The sequence below is a fragment of the Macaca nemestrina genome, chromosome 11 (assembly GCF_043159975.1).
Source record: "Macaca nemestrina isolate mMacNem1 chromosome 11, mMacNem.hap1, whole genome shotgun sequence".
NCBI classification, from domain to species: Eukaryota; Metazoa; Chordata; class Mammalia; order Primates; family Cercopithecidae; genus Macaca; species Macaca nemestrina.
In genome coordinates, this window is record NC_092135.1 from 98,386,726 (window position 1) to 98,409,045 (window position 22,320).

The following is a 22,320-nucleotide window of genomic DNA, read 5'->3' on the forward strand; positions in this document are numbered from 1 at the left end:
CGTAGGATGGTGAAACAGGTTCAGAAGGTCTTAATCACATCAACTCTGGATTTCTCCAGGTGATAGAAATGGGACTTCTGAAAATGGACAATGCTTACAAGTTTCCCAACCTCCGCTGCCGGGGTTGGGCATGCAGAACCAACCTTCCATCCAACACGGCTTTTCGTGGGTTTGGCTTTCCTCAGGCAGGGCTGATCACCGAATCTTGTATCATGGAAGTTGCAGCCAAATGTGGACTATCCCCGGAGAAGGTAATGCTAAATTAGCTTCACAGACAAAACATGTGGAATGTCGGAGAATGGGGGCCATTCAGGTTGAGGAATTTGAGACCCAGAGGGGTAAATGATTTGTGCCAGGTCCCTCAGCTAACTGGTTAAGGCAGAACCCAGACTCCAAAGTCCAGCAATCCTCACCCCCTTACTCAGACGCCTGCTCCAAAATCCCGAAGCAGAAGATCCTGAGGAGTGAGCACTGCATTCTCCCCTGGCTGGTGAGAAGCTTCCATTGGCTGGGGGTATAACTGCTACCCACAATTCCATCACGGCTGTTGTTCCCCGCTTCCCAAACATCTCAGCCAGCTGTGAAAAAGTTGGTCATTTCAGTTGCTAAACTGATCTCCTTTTTGTTCTTTTTTTTCCTTTGTAACATTAATAGATTGGCTTTTATTTTTATTTATTTCCGTAAGTTATTGGGGTACAGGTGGTATTTGGTTACATGAGTAAGTTCTTTAGTGGTGAATTGTGAGATTTTGGTGCACCCATCACCCGAGCAGTGTACACTGCACCATATTTGTAGTCTTTTATCCCTCGCTCCCCTCCCACTCTTCCCCCCAAGTCCCCAAAGTCCATTGTCTTTGTGTCCCCAGAGCTTAGCTCCCACATATCAGAGAGAACATATGATGTTTGGTTTTCCATTCCTGAATTACTTGCTTAGAATAATAGTCTCTAGTCTCATTCAGGTCACTGCAAATGCTGTTAATTCATTCCTTTTTTATGGCTGTGTAGTATTCCATCATACACACATATATATACTTATACATACACACCACAGTTTCTTTATCCACTCATTGATTGGTGGGCATTTGGGTTGATTCCATGATTTTGTTATTGTGAATCGTGTTGCTATAAACATGCACGTGCAAGTATCTTTTTCAAATAATGACGACTTTTCCTCTGGGTGGATACCCAGTAGTGGGATTGCTGGATCAAATGGTGGTTCTACTTTTAGTTCTTTAAGGAATCTCCACACTGTTTTCCATAGTGGCGGTACTAGTTTACCTTCCCACCAGCAGTGCAGAAGTGTTCCCTGTTACTGCATTGAAGCCAACATGTACAGTTTTTTGATTTTTTGATTATGGACATTCTTGGAAGAGTAAGGTGGTATCACATTGTGGTTTCGGTTTGCATTGCCCTGATTATTGGTGACGATGTCCTTAGCTCACTTTTTGATGGGATTGTTTGTTTCTTTCTTACTGATTTGTTTGAGTTTGTTGTAGGTTCTGGATATTAGTCCTTTGTCAGATATGCAGGTTGTGAAGATTTTCTCCCACTCTGTGAGTGTTCCTTTTGCCATGCAGAAAGCTCTTTAGTTTATTTAGCTCCCAGCTATTTATCTGTGTTTTTATTGCATTTGCTTTTGGGTTCTTGGTCATGAAATCCTTGCCTAAGCCAATGTCTAAAAGGGTTTTTCCAATGTTCTCTTCTAGAATTTTAATAGTTTCAGGTCTTAGGTTTAAGTCCTTAATCTATCTTGAGTTAATTTTTGTATAAGGTCACAGATGAGGATCCAGTTTCATTCTCACTACACATGGCTAGCCAATTATCCCAGCACCATTTGTTGAAAAGGGTGCCCTTTCCCCACGTTATTATTTTGTTTGCTTTGTCAAAGATCAGTTGGGTGGAAGTATTTGGGTTTATTTCTGGGTTCTCTATTCTGTTCCACTGCTCTGTGTGCCTATTTTTATACCAGTACTACACTGTTTCGGTGACTATGGCCTTCTAGTATAGTTTGAAATCAGGTAGTGTGATGCCTCCAGATTTGTTCACTTTGCTTAGTCTTACTTTAGCTATGCAGGCTTTTTTTTGGTTTCATATGAACTTTAGAATTGTTTTTTCTAATTCTGTGAAGAATGATGATGGTATTTTGATGGGAATTGCTTTGAATTTGTAGATTGCTTTTCAATATGGTCATTTTCACAATATTGATTCTACCCATCCATGAGCATGGGATGTGTTTCCGTTTGTTTGTGTCGTCTGTGATTTCTTTCAGCAGTGTTTTGTAGTTTTCCTTGTAGAGGTCTCTCAACTCCTTGATTAGGTATATTCCTAAGTATTTTATTATTATTATTTGCAACTATTGTAAAAGGGGTTGTGTTCTTGATTTGATTCTCTGCTTGCTCACCATTGGTATACAGAAGAACTTCTGATTTGTGTACATTAATCTTGTATCCAGAAACTTTGCTGAATTCTTTTATCAGTTCTAGGAGCCTTGTAGAGGAGTCCTTAGGGTTTTCAAGGTAAACGATCATATCGTCAGCAAACAGTGACAGTTTGACTTCCTCTTTGCCGATTTGGATGCCCTTTATTTCTTTCTCTTGTCTGATTGTTCAGATTAGGACTTCCAGTACTATGTCGAAGACGAGTGGTTAGAGTGGGCATCCTTGTCTTGTTTCCGTTCTCAGAGGGAATGCCTTCAACTTTTCCCCATTCAGTATTATGTTGGCTGTGTGCTTGTCATAGATGGCTTTTATTACATTAAGGCATGTCCTTTTTATGCTGATTTTGCTGAGAGTTTTAATCATAAAGAGATGCTGGATTTTGTTAAATGCTTTTTCTGCATTGAGATGATCATGTGATATTTGTTTTTAATTATGTTTGTGTAGTGTATCAGATTTATTGACTTGCGTGTGTTAAACCATCCCTGCATCCCTGGATCCCTGGTATGAATCCCTCTTGATCATGGTGGGTTATCTTTTTGATATGTTGTTGGATTCGGTTAGCTAGTATTTTGTTAAGGATTTTAACATCAATGTTCATCAAGGGTATTGGTCTGTAGTTTTCTTTTTTGGTTATGTCCTTTCCTGGTTTTGTTATTAGGGTGATGCTGGCTTCATAAAATGAATTTAGTTAAGGTTCCTTCTTTCTCTATCTTGTGAAATAGTGTCAAAAGGATTGGTACCAATTCTTCTTCAAATGTCTGGTGGAATTCTGCTGTGAATCCGTCTGGTCCTGGACTTTTTGTTGTTGGTAATTTTTAAATTACCATTTCAATCTCGCTCTTGTTATTGGTCTGTTAAGGGTATCTAATTCTTCCTGATTAAAACTAGCGGGTGTATATTTCCAGGAATTTATCCATCTCTTCTAGGTTTGCTAGTTTATGTGTGTAAAAGTGCTCATAGTAGCTGTGAATCATCTCTTGTATTTCAGTGTTATCAGTTGTAATATCTCCTGTTTTTGTTTCTTAGTGAGGTTATTTGGATTTTCAGTCTTCTTAGTTAATCTTGTTAATGGTCTATCAATTTTATTTATCTTTTCAAAGAACCAGATTTTTGTTTCATTAATCTTTTGTATTTTTTTTTTCCAGTTTCATTTAGTTCTGCTCTGATCTCGGTAATTTCCTTTCTTCTGCTGGGTTTGGATTTAGTTTGTTCTTGTTTCTCTAGTTCCTTGAGGTGTGACCTTAGCATGTCAGTTTGTGCTCTTTCAGTCTTTTTGACATAGGCATTTAGGGCTATGAACTTTCCTCTTAGCACCGCCTTTGCTGTATCTCAGAGGTTTTGATAGGTTGTGTCACTATTGTCATTTAGTTCAAAGAATATTTTAATTTCCATTTGATTTCGTTTTTGGCCCAATGCTCATTCAGGAGCAGGTTATTTAATTTACATGTATTTGCATGGTTTTGAAGATTCCTTTTGGAGCTCATTTCCAGTTTTATTCCACTGTGGTCTGAGAGAGTGCTTGATATAATTTCAGTTTTCTTAAATGTATTGAGCTTGTTTTATGGCCTATCATATGGTCTATCTTGGAGAAAGTTCCATGTGCTGTTGAACAGAATGTATATTCTGCAGTTGTTAGATGAAATGTTCTGTATATATCTGTTTAGTCCATTTGTTCCAAGGTATAGTTTAAATACATTGTTTCTTTGTTGACTTTCTGTCTTGATGACCTGTCTAGTCCTGTCAGTGGAGTATTGCAGTTCCGCACTATTATTGTATTGCTGTCTATCTCATTTCTTAGGTCTATTAGTAATTGTTTTATAAATTTGGGAGCTCCAATGTTAGGTGTGTATATGTTTAAGATTGTGATATTTTCCTGTTGGACAAGGCCTTTTACCATTATATAATGTCCCTATTTGTCTCTTTTAACTCTTGCTTTAAAATTTGTTTTGTCTGATATAAGAATAGTTACTCCTGCTCGCTTTTGGTGTCCATTTGTATGAATTGCCTTTTTCCACCCCTTTACTTTAAGTTCATATGAGTCCTTATGTGTTAGGTGAATCTTCTGAAGGTACTAGATGGTTAGTGAGTTCTTATCTATTCTGCGGTTCTGTATCTTTTAAGTGGAGAATTTAAGCCATTTATAGTCAATGTTAGTATTGAAATGAGAGGTACTGTTGCATTCATCATGCTTTTTGTTGCCTGTGTACTTTTGTTTGTTTGTTTGTTTTTGCTTTTTAACATGTACTTCTGTTTTATAGGTTCTGTGTGATTTATGCTTTAAAGAAGTTCTGTTTTGATGTATTTCCAGGATTTGTTTCAAGATTTAGAGCTCCTTTTAGCAGTTCTTGCAGTGGTGACTTGGTAATGGTGAATTCTCTCAGCATTTGTTTGTCTGAAAGCAACTGTATCTTTCCTTCATATATGATGCTTAGTTCCACTGGATACAGAATTCTTGGCTGATAATTGTTTTGTTTGAGGAGGCTGAAGATAGGGCCCCAATCCGTTCTAGTTTGTAGGGTTTCTGCTGAGAAATCTGCTGTTAATCTGATAGTTTTTCCTTTAGAGGTTACCTGGTGCTTTTGCCTCACAGCTCTTAAGATTCTTTCCTTTGTCTTAACTTTGGATAACCTGATGACAATGTGCCTAGGCGAAGATATTTTTGAGATGAATTTTGAGGTGTTCTTTGTGCTTCTTGTATTTGGATGTCTAGGTCTCTAGCAAGGCTGGGGAAGTTTTCCTTGATTATCCCCCCGAATATGTCTTCCAAGCTTTTAGAATTATCTACTTTCCTAGCAACACTGATTATTCTTAAGTTTGGTTGTTTAACATAATCCCAGACTTCTTGGAGACTTTGTTCATATTTTTCTATTCTTTTCTCTTTGTCTTTGTTGGACTGGGTTAATTCAAAGACCTTGTCTTTGAGCTCTGAATTTCTTTCTTCTACTTGTTCAGTTCTATTACTGAGACTTTCCAGAGCATTTTGCATTTCTAAACGTGTGTCCAAAGTTTCCTGAATTTTTGTTTTTTCTTTAAGCTATTTATTTCCTTGAATATTTCTCCCTCACTTCTTGTATCATTTTTTTGATTTCTTTGTATTGGGCTTTGCCTTTCTCTTGTTCCTCCCTGGTTAGTTTAGTAACTAACCTCCTGAATTCTTTTTCAGGTAAATCAGAGATTTCTTCTTGGTTTGGATCCATTGCTGGTGAACTAGTGTGATTTTTTGGAGATGTTGAAGAGCCTTGTTTTGTCATGTTACCAGGGTTGGTTTTCTGGTTCCATCTCATTTGAGTAGACTCTGTCAGAGGGAAAGTTTAGGGCTGAAGGCTGTTGTTCAGATTCTTTTGTCCCATGGAATGTTGCCTTGATGTAGTACTCTCCCTCTTTCCCTATGGATGTGGCTGTGAGCTGAACTGCAGTGATTTTTGTCTTTCTTCTGGGTCTAGCCACCCAGCGAGTCTACCCAGGTCCAGGCTGGTACTGAGAGTTGTCTGCACAGAGTCCTGTGATGTGAACCATCTGTGGGTCTCTCTGCCATGGATACCAGTGCCTGTTCGGGTGGAGGTGATGGAGGGTGCAGTGGACTCCATGAGGGTCCTTAGCTTTGGTGGTTTATGCTCTATTTTTGTACTGGTTGGCCTCCTGCTAAGAGGTGGCACTTTCCAGAAAGCATCAGCTGTAGTAATGTGGAGAGGGTCTGGTGGTAGGTGGGGCCGTAGAACTCCCAAGATTAAATGGCCTTTGTTTTCCACTACCAGGGTGGATAGGGAAGGACCATCAGGTGGGGGCGGTGCTAGGCATATCTGAGCTCACACTCTCCTTGGGTGGATCTTGCCGTGGCTGCTGTGTGGGTTAGGGGAGAGATTCCCAGGTCACTGGAGTTGTGTACCTAGGAGAATTATGGCTGCCTCTGCTGAGTCATGCAGGTTGTTAGGGAAGTGAGGGAAAGCCAGCAGTTACAGGCCTCTCCCAGCTCCCATACAAACTGAAGGGTTGGTCTCACTCCCACCGTGCACCCCCCAGCAGCCCTGAGTGTGTTTCCAGGCAGAGGGTGTGATGGGCTTGAAAACTTGCCCTGGGCTACATCCCTCCCAGCTGCGAGAGAAAAGGGCTTGGTTCTTCCCTGGCCTGTGGAGTCTGCACACCATATTGGTGCCCTCCCACCGAGCTCTGGCCAGGAGGCTTCTTGCCTCATTCAAATCGTTAGAAAGTTCAGCTAGAGATTTCTTTCTCCCTGTGGAGTTTCAACCCTTGCTCCTCTGGTCACCCCCACCCCCTGATGGATCCCTGTGTTGTTAGGCAGGAATGGCCTGCTAGGGGACACAGCAAGCTCCTAGGGCCTTTCTGCTGCTTCCTCTATCTGCATTTTGCTCAGCTCTCTAAATTGGCTCAGCTCCAGGTAAAGTCAGAATCTTCTCCTGCAAACAGACCTTCAGCTTCTCCAGTGGAGGTGTATGTTCGGGAGAGGAGAATCTCCCTTTCCCTCTTCCACAGCTAGGGCACTCACAGTATTTGGGGTATCTCCCATGTCCTGCAGAAGTAGTCCACTTCCTTCAGAGGGTTTGTGGGTCCTCTCGGGATTACTGCTTTGTTCTTGCAGTTGATCTGGAGCTAAAATTCATAAGGCGAACTTCCACAAGCTGCTCTGTCCAGAACTGCAATCTAGTCCTGCCTCCTGTCTGCCATGATGATCCAGGTTCTCCTTTCGATTCTTTCAGTCTCAGCCCCAACTTCGTTTATCGACAAGGACTTTCACCTGCCTGGCTCCTCTTCCCAGATCCTGGAGTGGAATTAGTGTGGGGAGATGGGGTGAGCTCTCTGTCAGCCCCTTCTCCTCCCCTGTGCCTTCTGCTGTGATGCTGATGCGAGGAGGAAGAGGAGAAGGACCAGGGAAAACAGCCAGTTTCTCCCTCTGTGACTTCTCCCAGCAAGCTCACAGTCCTCTCTTTGGTCAGATGTAGTCACTTTTCAAATACATTGTCTATGGCTCCATTTCTACCAGCTCTTCCAAAAATTGGCAGTCCTTGGACTGTCAGGGGGTGGCTGGCACAGCATTCCACTGGTGACCTCTCTGCCCATGCCCCAGCAGCAGTCTTTAGAAGGCCCCATGTCCCAATTCATCTACCATCTTTCACCCAATAGTAGCCACCTTCTTTGCTTCTCTCGAATGTGTGGGAGGCCTTGCTCCTCCCTTCCTGGCCATCCCACTAGACTGTTTCCTGCCACATTTGGTAGCACTATGGAGGAGAATTACAGGAAGACCTCCCTTCATCCCCAGGGAAGTTAGAGCAGGAAACAACCTCTTAAAAACACCACTTTTCCCCAAGTGGGACAGCTCATTAATTTCCAGTCTTTCTCTTACAATGATCTGAGAATTTGCTTAGGAGGGTGGGGAGAGTGTGTCTGTGATGGCTCTGTCAGCTTAGGGAAGGGGTTGGCCACAAGTGCTAAGAGTTTTCTCAGCTGAGAATGTGACATACTTGGCACCTTTTATTATTAGCTGAGGGTCTTAATCGCCAATTCTGGGAATACAGGAAGAATTCTACTCAGTGCTTCAGACATCCTAGGATAGAATCTTTTAATTTGTTCTTCATCCTAGATATTGGTCATATTTAAACAAACTTTCATGTTTGCCTGTTTTGGAGGTGAGTAGTCTTATCTTTCAACATAGCATGGGAGTAATCCAAATTATGTGGCCTAGATGATCTTTCAGCAGATATTCCAAATGCAACTAGAATTAAGAGTCTACAGTGTACACGGACTGTGGTCGAGTTATATTGCAACATAAGGGAAGGGTTCCATCCTTTAAAGTTGTACAAGAGTAGCATAGAAAGCACATAAGTAAATGCTAGCATGTTTGATAGAAGCTCTGAGTAGAGGAAGAGGACAATGTTGTGCATTAGGAAAGGCTTCCACAAGGACTAAATAGAACTCGGCTTGGACCTTATAGGATGAGCAGAATTTGACCAGGAGGATGGTGAATGGATGAGCCTATGTCTGATGGGTTTCCCCTCCCTGCTTTAATCTCCTTTTCTTTCATAGGTGCGAATGATAAACATGTACAAGGAAATTGATCAAACACCCTACAAACAAGAGATCAATGCCAAGAACCTGATCCAGTGTTGGAGAGAATGTATGGCCGTGTCTTCCTACTCCTTGAGGAAAGCGGCTGTGGAAAAATTCAACGCGGAGAATTACTGGAAGAAGAAAGGACTGGCCATGGTCCCCCTGAAGTATCCTGTTGGCCTTGGCTCACGCGCTGCTGGTCAGGTCAGTTCTTCAAACACACATGAGGATGATGCCCGGAAGCAGCTCTGACAAAGCAAGAGGTGTTTCTCCTTTAGTCGTATTAGCCATATGGTTGCAATGCCCAGTTGTTAAATTTCACAAAAGCCACCAAAGTCAAAGTAATTAAGCTAGCTTTACTCCAGGGGAGACCAGAGCTCCTCTGCTCACATGCCCATGGTTGGTGAAAAACATTCTTGCTGGAAATTGGGAGACTGAGGTTTACTCCTGGCCCTGGCAACAGGAGTTGTCAAATGGCAGCTGAGTCCATTTGTTCTGGGCTCAGACTGCTCATGTGGAAAGCAGGAGGGTGGGACTGATGACCTCCAAGACTCCTCTTCCAGTGTCCACAATTCTGTGTCGCTGGACCATGAAATAGGAATGAGGAGCTGCAAGGTTTTGGGTGGTCCACTCCTTGTGGGTGGGTTGGAATAAATTAAATTTGGAAAAATAAATCACTTTTTAAATAGAATTTTTGAAGTTTATTCCCCTTGTAGCTTTTAAAACTGTGAAAGGGAGGACTGGGAATCTGCTCTTGAAGTTTAATTTCTTTCATTGATTAAAGAAATCCCCTTGCTTGGTTGCTGAATCCCACTTGATGTTTCTATCTCTTCATTCTTGACTTCATTCTTTCTCAAGAATGAATAAAACCCCTAACGGCTGGTGAAGGACTGCAGCATTCTAGCTCATGGTATGGCAGTGGGGAACCCCTATTATCTATTTTCTTACATACACACATCCATACATATATATATAGGTAAACTGGCAGGACCCTCACAATTGTCACTCCTCTTTGCAGAATTCACTCCTTGGTTGGAGCCACAAAGAAGGCATGCAGCTGTGTTGAGTGATCACAAAATAGGAATAAATGGCAGGGGAGGGGAGCTTTGAGAAGGGCGTTAGTGTGGATGTTGTGTGTTAAGGGATCAGAAGAGGCCAGGAAAAGTGGGTAGGAAAGTCCTTTCCCCATCCCATATCCATCCATTTACCTAACTGTCCTAGTTGAGCTTTGGTGTGAGCCTTAGAACATTTGCATGCAGCTTTGATCGTAGGCAGGTGGTAGGTCAGAGAAGTATTACAACAAATGATGATCTTATTAAGCCTTCTCATTCCTTGCCTGTTTGTGATGGCAAAAATAACACAGAGTCATGTAGTCGTCTGCATGCAATTTACTCAGATGTTGGAGACAGTCAAGATACTGTGGTTGAGAAATAAAAGCAAAAATGAGGTTATTACAAAAGAAGAGAGAAAAAACTACCATTGAGAAAAGGGTTTATGAGCATTGAGTCTTGGTATAGAATTTTTGGGTAAACTGATGAGCTGGCAGCTACCAATGAGGTCAGTCGGGGCCATTTGTCCTTGAGCAGACCTGTCAGGATCATCAGGGAAAACAGTCCCCATTGTTCACAGAGCCTCTGGAAATCCTCTCATGTTTGGCCATGGGTAAACATGGCACACTGCCTCTATTTGATGGCTGCCATTACTTTACATCTGGCCTCTACCATAGACCAGGTCTTCCCCATTTTCCTCATCAGAATTTTCTCAAAAAGTAGATTTAAAAAATATGGCCAGGTGCAGTGGCTCACGCTTGTAATCCCAACACTTTGGGAGGCCGAGACAGGAGGACTGCTTAAGGCCAGAAGTTTGAAACCAGCCTGAGCATAGTGAGGCCCCATCTCTCCAAGAAAGAAAAAAAAAATCATAGTGATAATTATTGAGTGCTATAATGTTATAAGTACTTTTAGGTATTTCATTTAACCTTGGGACAACCTAGAAGATTTGTATCCTCATTTTAGGGATTAAAAAAAAAAATCTTGGCTTAGAGGGTTTAAATAACTGGCTCAAGGTCCTGCAGCTGGTAGAGGTAGGGCTGGGGCTAGAACTCAGGTCTGAGTGGCTCTGAAAGCTGGGCTTTCTAGTTGCACCACGTGGTCTCCCCAAAACACCTTTTGGTAGGAACTGAAGTGGGATTCAGCTCAGCTGAGGACAAACTAGGCAACAACAGCCAACAGTACAACTTCATCCTTGAAGGCCAACTGGGAAACTGACCAGCTTCTGTGCTGAAAATATTTACTTAGGGCTGAATCAAGGAATTTGAGACCAAACTCCTTGGAAGGCACATGCTAAAAGACTCTATTCTAAAACAAAATAAATAGAGGAGGAAACTAGACATGATATTTGAGTGTTTTCTCCATGGAAGGACCTGGGCTGGGGAATTTGTAATCTCCACTTGATTATTCCCTGTCTCATCTCTATTAGGTAGGTATGAATCTCTATTTCATAGAAGCGGAAACTGAAGCCCATAGGGATTCTCTCTCTTGCCCGAGGACATCCAGCCAGTAAATGGCAGATTCAACTTCAGCACCGCCTTCATCGTCCCACAGTGCCTCCCTGAGCAGAGGCCGTCCCTGCCCAGCAACTGAGGGGGTCAAATGTGCCCCACCTGTGTTATGCAGGCATACCTTGTTTTATTGCACTCTGCTTTATTGCACTTCCTAGATGCTGCATTTTTTACAAATTGAAAGTTTGTGGCAACCATTGGTGCCATTTTTCCAACAGTATGTGCTCAATGTTTGTCTCTCTGTCATGTTTTGGTAATTCTTACAGTTTTTCAACCTTTTTCATAATTATGGTGATCTGTGATCAGTTATCTTTGATTTTACTATTGTAATTGTTTTGGAGCACCATGAACCACATCCACATAAGACAGCAAACTTAATAAATGTTTTGTGTGTTCTGACTGCTCCACCAACTGGCCCTTCCCCCATTTCTCTCCCTCTCCTCAGGCCTCCCTATTCCCTGAGACACAATGATATTGAAATTAGGTCATTTAATAACCCTGCAATGGCCTCTAAGTATTCAAGTGAAAAAAAGAGTCACAAGTCTCACTTGAAATCAAAAGCTAGAAATGATTAAGCTTATTAAGGAAGGCACTGCACTCCAGTCTGGGTGACAGAGTGAGCCCCTATCTCCAAAAAAGAAAAGAAAAGAAAAGAGAAAGGAAAAGAAGAGAAATTGTTACAACTACCTCAATCTTCAGCAACCACCACCCTGGTTAGTCAGCAGCCATCAACATTGAGACAAGACCCTCCACCAGCAAAAAGATTCTGACTCTCTGAAGGCTCAGATGATTGTTAGCATCTTATTTTATTTTATTTTATTTTATTTTTATTTATTTATTTATTTATTTATTTATTTATTTATTTATTTATTTTTTGAAATGGAGTCTCACTCTGTCTCCCAGGCTGGCATGCAGTGACGCGATCTCGGCTCACTGCAAGCTCTGCCTCCCGGGTTCATGCCATTCTCCAGCCTCAGCCTCCCGAGTAGCTGGGACTACAGGCACCTGCCACCACGCCCGGCTAGTTTTTTGTATTTTTAGTAGAGACAGGGTTTCATCATGTTAGCCAGGATGGTCTTGATCTCCTGACCTCATGATCTGCCTGCCTCAGCCTCTCAAAGTGCTGGGATTACAGGCATGAGCCACCGTGCCTGGCCTGTTAGCATTTTTTAACAAAGCATTTTAAAACTAAAGTATGTACAATCTTTTTAGACATAATGCTATTGTACACTTAATAGAGTACAGTGTAGCATAAACATCACTTATACGCACTGGGAAACAACAAAAATTGTGTGATTTGCTGTATTGCTATGGTTTGGAGCTGAACCTGCAATATCAGTGTACTTACTTCCTGCACTGTGAACACTGAATGGCACAGACAGGACCTAACCAACCTCTGTGTCCAATGCCTTACTATGGCACTTGGCACAGAGTAGGAACTCAAATGTCTGAATGGCTGAAACATTTGGGGAATCTGTGGGTTTGAAGCTAACTTCTCATCGATACCAGTAGTAGTTGTTTGAAGGTTTAAATTTCCCTGACTAGGTCCTCTACTTATATTGGAGAACCATCTGCTCCAGCTTTCCAGTTGTGCCTATTTTATAGATGAAGCTTTGCAGAATTATATTTTGTGGCACTAACAATGAGCTGTACAGTGGTGCCATTTAACTAAACCAAATCTGACATTTTAAATGGCCCAAGGAGACTGCAGCACCACATGGAACAAATTACTGGGTGATCTCTGATAGACATGCTGTCTTGGACATACAGGCTGAATGCTATCACCAGCAGGGTCACACAATGTAGGAAAAGTACAATCCACTATAATTGTAGTTCAATCACATGGGCCAAGTGCAACTACGAATTACATGCACACTTTGCAGAGCCAAGGAGGCCAAATATGGAGTCTATAAGATTAAGAAACAGATTGTATGGCTATGCTACTGCAAATTTACTTACCAAACATTTACTGACCACCTACCGCATGTGTGTTCCTATGTTGCATTCCGAGAGATTCCTTAGGACGTGATCCTTCCTTTCAGGGGGCTCATATTCTGGCAAAGCACAAGGAAGTGCCATGGAATGGGGCCCAGGAGCTCTTGTTGCAGCTGGCATCACCTGACATCTGATGCATGGCCCCCAGGCAGCCAGTCCTGGGCTTTCTGTAGAGGAAAACTATTCCTTATCTTTACTATTTTGAGGATGAATGTCCAGGAGCAAAAGATGGTGTTTCCAGGAGTCATGAGTTAATAAACTGTAAAAAAACACTCTGCTGCATCTTCCCAAGGTCCTTGGGTGTCATTTTCATGGCTGATATGCCTTCTTCAAGAGTCTAAGGTTCTCCTTTGGACTGTGGATATATGTGCCTTTGTCCTCAGAGAAAGAGTATCCTGATGTCCCCATTTGCCCAATACTGCTGACCAAATAAATGGAGTGCATTTTCACCATCAAACTTGCCTTATTTGGAATGATAGAGCTTTCTGGTTGTCATTCACAGGGGTAACGTGAACCTTTGGATAAAAATAAAGAGACGGTTCTCCAAGTGTGGTCCACAGTTCCCAGGCAGCTTGGAAGGCCCTTCTGATGGGCAGATAATTGATCTGGAAATGCTGTCTTTTTCTTGGGTTTATCTGTTGATTAACATGCAGCTCCATCAACTTTCACTTGTGACCAGGGCTGCTTACAAATAATCTAAGTGAGCAATTAAGGCTTAGGAAAATTTTTGGTTTATTAAGTTGACATTAGCTTGTTACCAGAATTTTCTGAAGACCTTGACATTACAAATCCTAGATTATTATGTCACTCTGCTTCGAAACTTAGATGTTAAGACCCAGACCACACCCATACGGTCAGCACATCCCTGCTGAAGAGCTGTAAAGGTTGCCTTGCAGGCTTTCCTGGACCACAGTGGAACCACTGAGAGACACCTGCCCTAGGACCATATGCTGCTGATGTTGCTCTTACACTGGAGACCCAAAGGGAAGAAGCCATCCTTGTTTTCTGCTGTGATTTTCTGGGATATCCCCATATTCTAGTTTAGCACAGGCAGATCTGCAAGAAGGCACATTCTTGTTAATTATAAAACATGTTTAGCTTAGAGACTGGATGTTTCTGATTATAAGAGCCTTTAATGCTGTTAGCAGTCTTTTTCCTTCTGGATCCTTGTGTGGAGCTATACAGTTAGATAAGATTACTTCCAAGTTCTTGTCTAACTCCAAAGCTCTGTAGTTCGGTGCCAAGATGATTTAGGGTGAGCTTAGTCATTTTGCAGCAAAAAAATTTTAATGTCTATCTATCTCATCTTTCATGGGATTATAACAAAATGAATTTCCGTTTTCATTTTTCTGTGGCATGCCTACTACAACTATGATAATATGCGTGCACACAATTATTCACCCTCTCCCTCTACCTGTCTATATATTACTTTGCATTTTAAAACAGAGTCCCTGCCCCCATTTCCCCCACCCCAAAAAGAAACCTAAAATGTTGCTTCACCCTGGGGGGTGGGGGATTCTTGGAGGGAAATATTTCCAAGGAAAATGTTTTAATTGACATGATATGTGATAATATCAAAAAGACCTTAGAAATACTTTTCATCTTTTCTGCTTAGGCTGCTGCCTTGGTTCACATTTATCTTGACGGCTCTGTGCTGGTCACTCACGGTGGAATTGAAATGGGGCAGGGGGTCCACACTAAAATGATTCAGGTAAGAATGCAAATAACTAGATTGAGTTGGGTGTGTGCTTATAGATCTGCTCATGAGAGAAAAACTATGAATGAATATTTTCTGTTACAAAATACAGGATAGGAAGCTGGGTGGGGTGGCTCGAGCATTTCAGGAGACTGGGGCAAGAGGATTGCTTAAGTGAAGGAGTTCGAGACCAGCCCAGGGAACAAAGGGAGATTCCATCTCTACCAAAAAAAAAAAAATTAAATTAGCAGGTCATGGTGGCATGAGCCTGTTTTCCCACCTACTTGGGAGGCTGAGGTGGGAGGATTGCTTGAGCCTGGGAGGTCGAAGCTGCAATGAGCCAACTGCACCACTGTACTCCAGCCTGGGTGGCACAGCAAGACTCTGTCTCAAAAAGTAAAAACAAATAAAAATAAAAGATAGGAGATTTGAGCTTTGACAGTTTATGCTGTTAAACAATTAGCAGAAACTAGGTAAACAAACCAATTTTGCAACCAAACCCCTAAAAGAATGTGGCAGAAGAGTCTCGAGTTGTTTTATTGCTAAAGAAAGTTATATACTTATTTGCTGCTTTCCTTTGGATATAGTGACAGTTGAGTTGTCCTTTTTGAATTTTTCTTGGGCAATAAGATAATGTGTAAATTCTGATGAATTTGGATTACTTCTTGCCCTTTACGTATTATGGGCTCCAAACAATTGCTAATATAAATCACCTTTGATATTTACAACCAAACTTTATCTGTTTGCTTTTGGCTGTCTTATTTTAGGTTAATTTTAAGCTACCATTTCTCTTTTGTTAATCATAATAGTAATATTATAGATTATAAAACATTTGGAAGCAGCAGAAAATTTTTAAAAACAAAGACCCTACACAGTTTCACCACACAGAATACTCATTATTTGGGGGTCTTTACATCTTGTCTTTTTTTCTTTCACAAAAAGTCACCAACATGCTTTTATATAATTTTGTATTCTGTTTTTCCACCCACTTTATATAGTGTGAACCCTTTTTCCTGTCATTAAGCCATCTTTACAATCATGAATTTTCATGGCTGTATGTGGATAAATATATGGTTCATTTAACCATCCCCAGTTGTTCGAATACTTCAGTGAAGATTTTTGTACATTAACCTGTGATCAAATCATTGATTGTTTCTTAAAATAGATTTCTGGGAGTAGAATAACTGGGTCACAGGTGTGACTATTTTAAATTGTTTGACACATATTATCAAATTGTTTTCCAGAAAGTATCCCTCTCATGATACCCCTAACCAACAGTGAATGTGATGGATTGTTGAAAATCTATAATTTGATAAGTGAATGAAAGTATCTCATTATTGCTTTCATTTACATTTTTCTAAGTATAAAGATGTTGAATACACATTTTCTCTTAGTCACTTGAGAATTGACTTTCCCCAGTGGAGGGTGTTTTCCTTATTGGATCACCAGAGACTTTGATATTCTAAGCCTATGCGCTGTGTGTGGAGGATCTGAGAGCCAGACCTCATGGAAGGGTTCCGTGTGCCTGAGTCCTTGTAGAAGCTGTGGGCAAGCACTTTCAAGCCACGCTGCTAGCAGGAGAGAGTCGAGTTTGGGATCAACTAAAGTTAGCAATATGATTTTGCTCTCTAGCGCTAAAAAAAAAGAATAAAGCAGCCAGTTAAGTCCTTGTGTTCGCACGTGGCACTGGCGCCATCTCCTGTGACCCACATGTTCATGCGGCTGCTTTTCCAAGGTCATTGTCCTTTCTCATAAGAAGCACTCTTTTCCTGGGGCAACTACAGAAATGTGGATAAGAGATAGATATCTCCTATCATTGATAAGGTTCTGCTAGAATTTTGCAGAGTGTGGTCATAGGAGAAGCCTCAAAGGTGTCAATAGCATGATTATAGAAACAAGAATGAAGCATTTCTTCCCGCCTTGGCTTGGGGCCTCACCTCCTCTTTCTGACACTATCACCAGAAAGTCAAAGAAAAGGAAAGTGTGTTCAGAATTTGGGGTCCAGACTAGCTATAGGAGTTTTAGAAACAAGAAACTTTTTGTGGCTGGAGGAATTTGTGATTCTGCTCCCTTGCCCCTGTCATGAGTATGAGGGCATCACACATGTGTTACCACATAGGCATGTGTACAGGTCTGTGACTAATCAGTGTTTTAAAAGAAACTCTCTCTTAAAATCCAGGTGGTCAGCCGTGAATTAGGAATGCCAATTTCGAATGTCCACCTGCGTGGAACAAGCACAGAAACCGTCCCTAATGCAAATGTCTCTGGAGGTTCTGTGGTGGCAGATCTCAACGGGTTGGCAGTAAAGGTAACAGTCGCTGCAGTGGCGTCCAAATCACTAACTCCCTCAGGGCCAAATACGTGGGTGGGTGGAGCTCCAAAGATGCTGAGAGTTAATCCAACTCCTATCTCCTTCCCCCATCTTGGCCTCAGTCAGTGGTACAGCACCCAGTGGTTCTCCTGTGCTGGGAATGCCACCTCTTTTTCTCCCTCACTCCTGACATTTTTCTAATCAGCAAGTCCTTTCAAGTCTACTCAAAAGTGTCTTTGTCTTTCTGTTTCCATATTATGTTAGTATCATGTTGTGACAGACTCCCACCTCTCCCCAGGGCCGATGCAGGACTTCTGTCTCTCCACCACAACTTCATCACCTTTTGCTCTAGCTTTCTGCTGCCGGAGTGAATTTTCTCACAAAATAAATGTGGCCATGCCATGTCCGAAAGCAATGGTTCGTGGTTTTCCAAGAGGTTTTTTTTTTTTTTATTAAGTCCTGACTTTTTAGCATGGCTTACAAGGCCAGTTCATTCACATACACACACACACGTGTGCACACACTTGTATGAAACCTTTGATATCACCTTCATACAGGGTTGGTGTCTTATTTTTCCATGTTCCCTCTTAGATAAGCCTATGGAATGGTACATATTATGTTGTTTTGAATTTGGTGTTTGCATGAAATTAGGATCATAATTTTAATTTAAAAATAATCTCTAGGATGCCTGTCAAACTCTTCTAAAACGCCTCGAACCCATCATCAGCAAGAATCCTAAAGGAACTTGGAAAGACTGGGTGAGAATCAGTGGTTCTCTGTATTTTATTTTAGAAGAAAAAGGAGTGGGAGGAGAGCAAGAGCAATATGCATTAATTGAAATCTGTAGAAAAGGCATTTGCAAAGGTACCACCATTGCATAATGATAAATAAAAGGCCTTTGGCTCTTAGCATGTGGAAATCCTATCACAATGTGGTGGAGGAACTCTTGCATCTGGGAAAATTTTCTGTTAGAGAAAAAGATAGTTCTTCTGCCAGAACTCCTATTTTAATCCAGAATTAATTAATGTTTCATCCTATGGAACCTAGGGATTGTCTGGATAATAACTGTACATCTGTTTTTTCTTCTTTGGGTTCTACTGTTCCTAAAAGAGAAAAACAATAGTAGAACCATTCTGTAAAAGTAAAAATCATATAAGCACTCATTTAGAAATAGGAAACCAAGCCAGTGGGTGTATGTTCATCCAGTAATAGGTACTCAATGGAACGGAAATATTCAACTGCTTCCTTTGATCTGCTTACAATCTAGTTGGAAAAGTTCTAAGTCAACTAACATTCTAAAGTCAACTAACAAACTTTTCGAAGTAATAGGTTATCAACTACCAGATGTTGTGGAACAAATATCCATAAAAACTGGGAGCGTGTGTCACGCTGGCTATTCTAGAATGTCAGTTTTCGCAACCTTATGAATACAGGTCTGGGGGAAATAACATTTGAGGATCCCACTTAGAAATGGTTTCTGCTATTCCGTGGAGTAAGGACTCATTTTATAACTCATATTTATGGGATCTGTCTATACTTCCCGGGTATATTTGTTTCTGTCCTCTGCCCCATGCTACCTGAGCCCAGAAAGGCTGAGTCAGTATGACTGGAGAAAGCTGGAGAGAGGTGCAGCGTGGGGAGTAGTTCTCCACCACCATGAAATGCAGCCATGCGGCCCACTTTCTTCTCTAATGATTGATGCGCTTCTGACCTTCCTTCTTAGACTTAGGGACTTGGACCTAACCCTGATTTTTCTGCATAGCAGTCAACTCTGCACTGCAGAGTCAGGAGACCTTTTGGTGTAAATGGTACAATTTAGCAAAATTATTCCCCTCACCTGAAACAAATGTGCCCAGAAAGGATTGATAGTTCCCATAAATATGGATTATAAAATGAACCCTTACTCTATAGACTGGCAGGAACCTGATATTAAAATTAAGCAGCCAACCAACCATTGTTTTCTAAAACGTCCCATGTGAATTGGAAATCTACTACAGATAACCGAGTGAATTTCTTCCTAAGTGGAACATATGTTGATGACTTTAGTCCAGCCTGTAGCATACCACAGCAGGCATTTATTACCATCATAGGTGCTGAACAAACAGCTACAAGGTGTGAACCACAAACGCCTGTAGAAATGGAGAATGCCAAAATGAATGGATTAATCTGGGTCCTTCCTAGTTACTATTGCTGATAGTTTTATTTAGCAGACAGGGTAAAATTAAAATTGAAGTATTCAGTGATTCTTTCTTTGGGCATCCTTGTTGCAGCATGCTATGCTCTTCCTTCACAGGCACAGACTGCTTTTGATGAAAGCATTAGCCTTTCAGCTGTTGGATACTTCAGGTAAATACTCTCTCCAATCGCTATGGAGAATGACAGTGGTATCGTGAGGAAGAGTTTCAGTTCCCTTGCAATTTTGGCAAACGTTGACTTTGTACCTTCTATTTACCCATGGTTATAAAGAACATTTAATTGCTGGTATCCAGAAAGACTCCTGTTAGGGAAAATAGGCACACAAAATTCAGCTGAACTGATGATTCTAATCATAGTGGGTGGTATTTTAAGGCTCCCTGGGGTTAGCACTTGGAATACTCAGCAGTGGTTGACTTTTTGTTGAAAACACAATCTACCTCTTAAGAAACAAAGGTGGGGAAATGCAAATTAAACCCATAAAAGGGGTACCATTTTACACCTTCAGTACTGGCAAAAAAGAAATTGGACCATAACCATGTTACATTAAGATGTGAGACAACAGGAACTCACTGAATCTGGAAAACAGTTTATTAAATTATTTTAATGGAGAGTGAAAGCTGTCTGACAGCAGAGTGATGTAGAGCCTTACCTGGTTTGATCACTTTGCCATTGGTGTGGGAGTCCTGGGCACTGACTCCCTGTCAGGAACAGGCATTGGAAGCATTTTTAATGGCCATCTCCAGGTTGCAGGGCAGCAGAGGAGAGAGGGTAGAGAGTTCTGGAAGCTGCTGACTCATGCTTCTATTTTACCATTAATATTTGTTTGATGTTCTTAAAGATTAGTTAGGAACAGAGCAGGCCATGGAGCTTGATGGTGGGAGACCGGAGTAGAGATAAAGAATGGGAACCATAGGACCTGATCCTTCATACAGAGGGGCAAATTCTGGAGCCAGAAAGATAAACAAAGCAGGAAGCACGCACCTTTGAAATAGCGTTTGGTGTAAAATGAAGGTTGAGTTCCCCAAATCAGATGATCCAATATTAGCCAAAAGCAGTAAGATGGACATTCATGAAGTAAGAACTAACCTCCAGGAGTAAGGAGGCACCAGTCAGGAGTAGTTAGATATTTTTATCAGACAAAGCAAGTTTTAAAAGAAAAAAACTAAATATTTATTTATTCAACGCATTTATCACATACATTTGGTGCTGGCATATCATTGTACAGGTATATTCCTGTGGTTTACATAACTCCTCATGAGTCTGTTCAGTCATCATGGTCTGCAATTAGGGGACTTGATCACTTAACAACACTCAAGAATTCTGTTTCCTCCAGAGGTTATGAGTCAGACATAAACTGGGAGAAAGGCGAAGGCCATCCCTTCGAATACTTCGTTTATGGAGCTGCCTGTTCCGAGGTTGAAATAGACTGCCTGACGGGGGATCATAAGGTCAGTACCAGTTGGAAAGGTCTTCAAGTTGCACTTAGGATGCACCTAAATTCCACAGATGCCATCTATCTGAGGAGAGCTGAGTGAGTGGCAGCACTGTGCATTTGGCCTAAGGCTGATTCCCCTGGATTACCAGAAAAAAATAGAATCCCCACAATTGCCTTGGTGGTCTGGTTGCTGCCATGGAAAACAACTGGTGACCTGTCTTTATTTCCCTGGCCCTTTTAAATGGAGTCAGGAAAAAAACTACTTGAAGAAAGAAACATGCTCTAAAGGGGGCTTTCACGTAAACTGTTGGCACAACCAGCAATTCTGACTTCTTATGAGAAATGCCAAAATATATCATTCTTGAAGGATTTCATAGACATCTGTAATCTGCTAACAAGCACCAAGCCAGCCCAGGGCCGGTAGTGGCCACTTTTTAATGTCTTTTTCTCAGCTAGGTCTTGCCTTTTAAAAGTCCAATGTGCTATCCATTGTGCCACAGAGCCGGCTTGGTCTTGCTTTTTAGATAGTTTCAGAGCATCCTTATGCTTTCAAGGGATGCTCTGACGAGATATGCACACGCACGTGCACGTGCACACACACACATACTCCCTCTTTCTCTCTCTCTTGCTTTAAAGACTCATAGAATTTCTCCTCTTGTAGCAGAGCCTTTGGGAGTAAAAGAAGCCACTTACTGGTCACAGTCATTAATAATGAAAGATCATTGATCCATTAAATGGGACTGTGATACCCTAACAACTGTCATGTGACCAAGCTACCAGTTTAGTGATAATCTCTTCCAAAATGTACCTTGAAACAAGCTCTAGTTCTTGATATTTACAAATATCCTCTATGCCTGCATTCTTGGATTATGATCAGATTTAAGTTTTCATTTAGTAAGTCCCCAGCATGTTTTTTTTTTTTTTTTTTTTTTTTTGAGACAGAGTCTTGCTCTGTCACCCAGGCTCAAGTGCAGTGGCGCGATCTCAGCTCACTGCAAGCTCTGCCTCCTGGGTTCACGCCATTCTCCTGCCTCAGCCTTCCAAGTAGCTGGGACTACAGGCGCCCGCCACCATACCTGGCTAATTTTTTTTTGTATTTTTAGTAGAGACGGGGTTTCACCCGTGGTCTCGGATCTCCTGACCTCATGATCTGCCCGCCTCAGCCTCTCAAAGTGCTGGGATTACAGGCATGAGCCACCGTACCTGGCTGCATGTATTTTTTAAAACTATAGTCAACCTAATCTCTGAAACTATGGTCACCTTTATTGAACCTGTCTTTTCAAGTATCTGACCTGTCTGGTTCTAACTCAGCCATTATCTCTATAGGGTAACCTTGGACTAGGGCAAAACAGTGGTCACTCTGAGTATGGTTTTGTGTTAGAGTAGCAGCCCAACACTACTAGGGAGCGGGTTCTTGCATAGAACTGATTTCTGTTTGTTTGTTTGTTTTTGAGACAGAATTTCACTCTCTCACCCAGGCTAGAGTGCAGTGGCTTGATCTTGGCTTACTGCAATATCTGCCTCCTGGGTTTAAATGATTCTCGTGCCTCAACCTCCCAAGTAGCTGGGATTACAGGCTGCGCCACCACACCCAGCTACTTTTTGTATTTTTGGTAGAGACGTGGTT

General features: G+C 41.6%; 1 protein-coding gene across 1 annotated transcript in view; it reads left to right on the forward strand.

Annotated features, from left to right (window-relative positions):
* LOC105468125 (aldehyde oxidase 1) overlaps positions 1-22,320 on the forward strand; it is an 87,917-nt gene that overhangs the window by 58,449 nt on the left and 7,148 nt on the right. The window contains exons 25-31 of the mRNA XM_011718136.2: positions 60-251; positions 8,477-8,704; positions 14,671-14,766; positions 16,931-17,059; positions 17,746-17,820; positions 19,356-19,408; positions 20,592-20,706. Coding sequence (XP_011716438.2) covers positions 60-251; positions 8,477-8,704; positions 14,671-14,766; positions 16,931-17,059; positions 17,746-17,820; positions 19,356-19,408; positions 20,592-20,706 — 888 coding nt within the window. The remainder of the gene's footprint in view (positions 1-59; positions 252-8,476; positions 8,705-14,670; positions 14,767-16,930; positions 17,060-17,745; positions 17,821-19,355; positions 19,409-20,591; positions 20,707-22,320) is intronic.